Raw genomic sequence first — 7,567 nt, 5'->3', positions numbered from 1 at the left:
AAAATTTGTATGGTATATCATTGGATATACCATATTATACACTTGTCTCGAGCAACAATTACAACCATTATAATTTTGAACCTTTTTACACAAATGATATGACATATAATGATGTCAATCGTCTTTACTAACAAGCATTAAGGAAATATTGAACTAGTGAACGTTTTTTTTTTAGATATCATTTTACTTGTTTTATGCATGAAATCATATCATTATCAATGAAATCAATACGAAATGTTATTTATTTATTTTTTTCTATTTGCTTACACCCACACGTGTTTGACGTTTGATTTTTTTACATGCACGTCATTAGTGTTCATGGAATATCATTTTAGCACCATAATATACTATCAAAAACTGGATGCACTCCTCTGTTGTGAAATTTTCCTGTCAGATCTACACCTTTATGAATAAATATTTATTACTATAGAAACGGGACAAAGAGATTTGAAAAGTTAGAAAAGTAAGGAACAAAGAGGGAGAGAATACTTTTAAGGCTCTCAAAAGCTATCTTGACAACAAAATGGGCGTTGAACACATTGTAAAAACAACAGTTACGTAATAAAAGGCTTTGACAGATCAATTCCTCTCAGCTGTTTTCGATCCCCTGCTGGATGACGACAGTGATTTTAAGCCAACCTATCCACGCTGAATAAGTGTCAGTTGGACAGAGTGTTTCCATGATCAGGTGATCAGCACTGGCCATTGACACTTTAATCAATTGACAAATGAATTAATAATAACAAATAATGAACTACAACCGGTGCACATTTTATAGGCAGAGTGACCATCGCAAAATACCCGGATATGAATAATATAAATTTAAATAGTAATTTTAATTAATAAAAATTTCGTGGCTCACTACAATAAATATGTTAACGCCCACTTAACAATAAAAAATTTAATGGTTAGTTACATAGATAAGTAGTAAAAGTACAAATATCAAGAGAATGACTGTTGAACAAAAGACAATTGTTATTACTTGATATATGCACATACATACATGAATATACATATGTAAACTGACAAAAATACACACATGTACGTACATACACGCATATACATACATACACTTACATTCGTTTTCGTATTTGTGTGTGGGTTTATTATTGGCATAACGACCCTCCCAAGATACAACGATGTGTGTGTGGTGTATGTGTGTATGTGTGTGTGTGTTTGTGTGTGTGTGTGTGTGTGTGTGTGTGTGTGTGTGTGTGTGTGTGTGTGTGTGTGCGTGCGCGCGAAAGAAACTCACACCTGAAGGAAAAGAAGTGTAGAGAATAAAGTACTGCAAAAAATAAAAAATAAAAATTTCAAAAAAAGACAGTAAAATGCAATGATCAATCTGAAACAATGTGATTTAGTGAGTGAAATGAGAAACTGTCTTTAATTGAAAACATAATCAAAGCTGAGTGTAATAACTCATTTAAAATTGAGAAAATTATTTCGCTATTATTTGTAATTAATTAATTGAGTTGTCATTTATAGCGATGTTGTATACAAGATGAATTTTTATTGCCAATCAGCTTAATGGAACACACTTGGCCGGGTGCTAAATGAAAGTTTGAAGAAAATCAACATTAATTGTATAGCGATGAGAGTAGTTTCCCTTCAGCGTGCCAGCTTTGTCACATGACCACTGTTGTTAAGGCTGTTGTTGATGACAACTTCTCCAGCAGTATCGCCGCAATCTCAGCCGTCGCCATCATGTTTATACTTCTATACGAACAGCTAACTCGTCGAATAACCCTGTTTCAATGCGGAGCCCGACAAAATTAATAGACGAATCAGACCTGTCAAAGATGTTCACACTACTTCACTGCGATGTGTCTTCATGCCAGTTTCGAAAAGAATCAGAGCTTTTGTTAGCTACAAGAAGGGACATCGCTCAGTCTAGCTTTGGTTCGATGCCCCAACTGCGTTTTGTTGTTGACGTTAGCAACGCTACCGAATTTCCGTTACTCGGCTGCTTTGACTTTTCATGACATCATAGCACGAAACAATGAAATAACAAGGATTCTCTATGGAAATCTTTTTTTTCTTTCAAATACAATTAAGGTATATTTCTAATTTAAGCTAGTATTTTAAAAATTATTTGTGGCGATGAGTGCTTGTTGTAGCCGCGACTTATGTTATTGTTCTTGTCACGGTTGCCATTCGACTGTCTTGGCTGTGACGTCCATTTACTGATTCGTTCTTCCTTAATAACCGACTCGTTTGTTGTGGTGTAATTTATTTAAGTTCTGTGTACATGCCCCCACATGATGAAGAACATGGAACAAGATGAAGTTTTAGATCACTTGAATGATCAAAGTTCAATTAAAAAACTGGAAACTTTAAAACAATTACAATTGACAGTTAAACGAAATGGAGGTCGATTACCGTGGGAAGATCCGTGGACAATTTTCAGAGGCTTGGATGTTGTTTTGGTTGATGTTGCTTGGGAGGTCAGGTTAAAATGTCTCCATTTGATTATAGATCTAATACCTCAATTAGGATTTAATATTGACTCTTGCATGTTTTTGATCTTAAAAAATTTAATTTTAGCTTTTGCTGATATTAAAAAACCTGTTCGTCGATCTTCAATACAAGCTATGCATTTATATATGAAATATACGAAAAACTTTGAAGAATTGTCCAAGGCCATTGTGCTTTATGGACTAGAAAATAGCAACGATCATATTAAAAAAGAATGGGTTTTTGCTTTACCAATTCTTTTCACTAAAGATCTGAGTGGTCGCCACGTTTTCCCTTATGTCCAGTCTCTAACAAAAATAGTGTCACAGGATTACAATGATAATTTACAAGAGCTTGCAATGCTTGCCCTACAGACAATTTCTGAACTTGTTGGTTTAAACAAATTCAAATCTTATTTGCATAGGCTACCTGAAGATATTAGATTGTCATATCTAAGAGAATTACATCCTGAAGATAGGGAACTTTATTCTGATTTGAATGATTCTCAAGAATATTCTCTGGCACAGCCAATTTTCCACACCAACCACCAACACCAATTTCCATTCCAACAACCTCACTCACAGAATTCAAATTATCAAGATGGTCAACAAACAGAAATATTTCACTCTGATGATAATGAATTTGGAGTGTTTCCACAGCAAATTATTGCTCAAATATTGCGACTTGAAGATGGTTATAGACTCAGAGCACCAGCTGTTGAACGTGTTAAAGGAATTCTGCATTCTCTCTCAAGACAGAAAATTTTCTATAAAATGGGCCCACATATGTTACAATTCATTTATTTTATAGATAACTTACTTGATGACTCTAACTTTAAAATAACAACTATTGCCCTAGAGATTTTAAGTATTCTCGTGGAAAAACTTGAGCAAGATGCACAACGTTTTCTGAAGCATCTTGTATCAACATTGGCAAGACGATTGGGCAATAATAAGATTGTTATTAGGCAAGGCATTATGAAAGTGACTATAAAACTTATGCAAAATGCTACACCTAAGCTTGTTCTTAGTGTTATGTTAGATAACCTACGCCATAAGAACTCACGAGTAAGACAAGATATGATTAATATCTTAATTGCAGCTTTGCTGACGTTTCCAAGCTATGAATTTGATTTATATGCTTTGTGTAAGGAAATTGTACCCTTATTAACAGACTCGAAGCGAAATCTAAGACGAGCTGCATTAGAATGTGTTGCAGTTATTGCACAGGCAATGGGACAAGGAAGACATCAACCTTTGTTTCAGGTATGTATAAGGTGTGTGTGTGTATATATATGTATATATGCATACATATATGAATCTGTGTGTAATATATCATTTCCATAATATAGTATGTTGTTTATTATATTTGATAAAAAGAATAAAATGAACACTTGTTCTTTGATATTATTTATTACTAAACATTAATTGCAAAGCATGTACTTGTCATACCGATTGTCTAAAACCTACAGATTTTAACCCTTTTCTCAAACTGGTTCTCTAACTCTGATTGACTGATTTTATTTTACCATAGCTTCAACATGCACAAACTGAATAGGAAATTTCTGTTAAAGATAGAAATTTGTATATAATATATGTAAGCTATAAATGAGCAATTATTTTTTTCAGATCTTTGGCAAACTAGATTGGTTGCCAATCTAGTAAATTAAGGTACACGAGTGTTGCATGAGGAAGAGAAATATCTTGTCTTGGACATGAGTATTCTTCAGAAAGTGAGGGGATAGATAAAGACAAATTATAAAATAGTAAGTTAGTCAAACACAAATAGTTTTAGCATGGATTTTAAATTTATTAAAAATTCTTAAAACATAAATGATATTTGTTCAAACAAGCAAACAAAAATATGCAGATGTATTTCAACAATACCAGTTCTACAGTCTGTCATCACTTGCTAAGAATTACAATCAAAATTAAATATATGTTCAATTTACAGCAAGGCAACCTATTTCTAGTTTGTGGATCAATTTTTTATTTTTTATTTTAGCAGTTCCAGTTAAACAAAATACAAATTCAAACATTAACCTGAGATTAGAAATTGAAATGCTATTTTCACAAAACCCATTGAATAATTGAAACAATGTTAATATAGGTATAGGCATTTCTGTGTGGTTAAAAAGCTCACTTTGCAACCATGAGGTTTTGGGTTCAGTTCCACTGAATGGCATCTTGGGTCATCTTCCTGGGTCAACTGTGATGAATTTGGTTGACAGAAACTGTGTAGAAACTCACCATGTACATACACACATACACACACACACACACACGTATATATACATGTATACATGTATTTGTGTGTGTGTGTGTGTGTGTGTGCAGATGTGTCTTTGAGTTTGTATTTGTTCCCTCAACAAACATTTGACAATCAGCATTGGGTTGTTTACATCCTTGTAACTTAATGGTTTGGCAAAAGAGACTGATAGAATAAGATTTATAAAATAAGTACTTGGGGGCGATTTGTTCAACTTAACTCTTCAGACCGAATCCCCAGCATGACCACAGTACAATGACCTGAAACAAATAAAAGAAAAAGATAAAGATGTGGCCCTTTTGTAGTTTTGTTTCCTTTCCTTGCAAACTCATCAACTTGCTATTAACTTTTATAATTATTCTTTATATGCTACAATGCATGTTGTTTGAATGCTTCTTTTAATTTGTAACCAAGTCACTTCTGGTCTAATGAACTACTCATTTGTATAACTTTCCTTCATTGACAAGGTGAGTGGCTTAGTGGTTAGGGTATTCAGCTTAGGATCATAAGGTCAGAAGTTCAATTCCCAGTGATGTGTTGTGTCCTTGAGCAAGGAACTTTATTTCATGTTGCTCCAGTCCAGTCAGCTGGCAAAAATGAGTTATACCTGTATTTCAAAGGGCTAGCCTTGTCACACTCTGTGTCATGTTGAATCTCCCTGAAAATTACGTTATGGGTACAGGTGTCTGTGGAGTACTCAGCTACTTGTACATTAATTTCATGAGCAGGCTGTTCCATTGATTGGATCAACTGGAACTGGAACTTCATTGGCATGGATATCTCTGACTGTTAATTATCTACATAAGCATAAGGCCATTGATAACTTTTCTCAATGTTGTTAACTCTGAGCCCTCTTTTTCAGCTTCTTAATGGCATCCCTGCATTTTCCACTCTGCTTCAGTATCCCACTTCCTGTTATTCTTAGGGTGTCCTCTTTTCCTCCTTTGTGGGTTCCAATTCAGGGCCTAAAAATCCTTGAGAAAATGCCTTCTCCCTGGTCATATTGGTTTTGAATTATCATTGATGTTTCTGTAACTTTGCTTCCATTTTTCCCTTGCAAGGTTTGTTCATCCTACACTATACCATTTTTACAGGGTTGACCAAAAGTCCTTTTGGTTCTTTTAGGCGAAACACAAAGTAATTTATTCAATCAATGATATAATTATTGTTTTGTTCCAGTGTCTTCTGCCATCTTGAGGGCAAATCCAGTATTCCCTGCTCAAAGAGTTTCCTGTCTTTGCTGGCAAAAAACTCTTCCAGGTGAACTTTTACATCCTTCTTTGAGTTCAATGAATTTTGAAGAGACTAAAACAGGTTGTAATCTGAAGGCACAAGGTCAAGTGAATGTGGAGTGTGTGACAAAACTTCTCAGTCAAGCCCCAGTAACTTCTGCTGCATCTGTAAAGAAGTGTGTGGTCTGGCATTGTCATGATGAAAGACAATGCTCTTATGATCAACAAGTGCCAGATGCTTCTGGTGGATCACTGCATTTAATTTGTCTTGGTGGTCATAGTTCACATCCAGACTCACAGACCTGTCTGTTGGAAAAAGCTTGCAAAAGACAACATCCTTCAAATCTCACCAAATTGAAAGTATAGCCTTCTTTGGGTGAAATCCTGCTTTGGAGGTTGTTTGTGGTGGTTTGCTTTGCTTCCCCCATGATTGTTTGTGCTTCATATTGTTATAGCCAATCTATCTTTTATCCCCTGTTATCATTCTCTTAAAAAAAAAAACATTAAAAATTAAATGAAAGGATTGTTTTCTACAAGTTTCTGCAATGAATCAAAGATGGAAATATGTTGACGGAGGTTAGCTTCATTCAATTGATCTGGGACCCAAACAGCGAGCCTGCTGACACAACCAAGTTGATGCAGATAGTTTTCAACATTCAGTTTAGATATCTTTGGAACATCTATGATCATCCTAACCATATAATGTGAATTGGTGTCACTGTTAACCCTTTAGCATTCAGATTTCTTTGTCAAATGTATTGCTTATTTATTTACATTGTTTTTAATTAATCACACATTATCTTGTAGCTTCAAGATTTCAATGGTGTATTTGTATAAGTATAAAATGATATTGTAGGGTAGGTATGAGAGGTCAGATATGGTCAGTTTTAACATAAAACTGGTAGACAATTTGGGCCAGATATGGCCAGAGGAAATTGCTTAAGAGTTAATTTCAGTTAGCGAGCCAGAGTAAGTGAATCTTCAATCAATATATTTCTCAATCAAAATCTGGAAAACCATTTCTGGCACACATGTTCCATAAAGACATCCTCTCCATACACAGTGCATATCTTCCTGCACATTTCTGCCAACTTCTTGCTTTCTTTAGATAAAAAAAAAAAAAGCATGAGGTGTCGATAATGTTTGTTTTGGTTCTTCATTTTCAGGGTGATTCAAAACACACAAAATACAACCTATTTCATTGCAAGTACATGTTGAACTACATTAAAGTGTCAATGAGTACACATACATAAGGGACGGACTGAAGTTAGCCACTTGTTAGAGTGCTTGAAGTTTAGCACCAACAAAAACCAAACAGACTTTTTGGCCAACCTAGAACCTCCGAGGAGGTAGTTCATATTAGTCTGACCTCTATCCTTTGACCTGCCCAGCATGAAAAACTCTATGAGGAACTTGTACTTTGCTGGTATAGTCCTCAGGGTCATTAAGGCATGTAAGCCACTGCACTAAAAGAAGGACTGGACAAGGCGGAGAGCTGGCAGAAACAGCACGCCAGGCGAAATGCTTAGTGGTATTTCGTCTGCTGCTACGTTCTGAGTTCAAATTCCGCCGAGGTCGATTTTGCCTTTCATCCTTTCGGGGTCAATAAA

General features: G+C 35.1%; 1 protein-coding gene across 3 annotated transcripts in view; it reads left to right on the top strand.

The window, feature by feature from the left end:
- Nucleotides 1–1,482: 1,482 nt before the first annotated feature.
- LOC106873141 (uncharacterized) overlaps nucleotides 1,483–7,567 on the top strand; it is an 83,961-nt gene continuing 77,876 nt past the window's right edge. For 2 of the 3 annotated variants that reach the window (XM_052973711.1, XM_052973710.1), the window contains exon 1: nucleotides 1,484–3,722. In XM_052973711.1, coding sequence (XP_052829671.1) covers nucleotides 2,262–3,722 — 1,461 coding nt within the window. In that variant the 5' untranslated portion in view covers nucleotides 1,484–2,261. Of the gene's footprint in view, nucleotides 3,723–7,567 lie in introns of all 3 variants that reach the window. The other variant, XM_014920372.2, reaches the window with a different exon arrangement.

Source organism: Octopus bimaculoides, chromosome 16 (assembly GCF_001194135.2).
Source record: "Octopus bimaculoides isolate UCB-OBI-ISO-001 chromosome 16, ASM119413v2, whole genome shotgun sequence".
Taxonomy (NCBI): Eukaryota; Metazoa; Mollusca; class Cephalopoda; order Octopoda; family Octopodidae; genus Octopus; species Octopus bimaculoides.
Note: the sequence above shows the minus strand (reverse complement) of the source record. Positions and strands in the feature narration are given on the sequence as shown.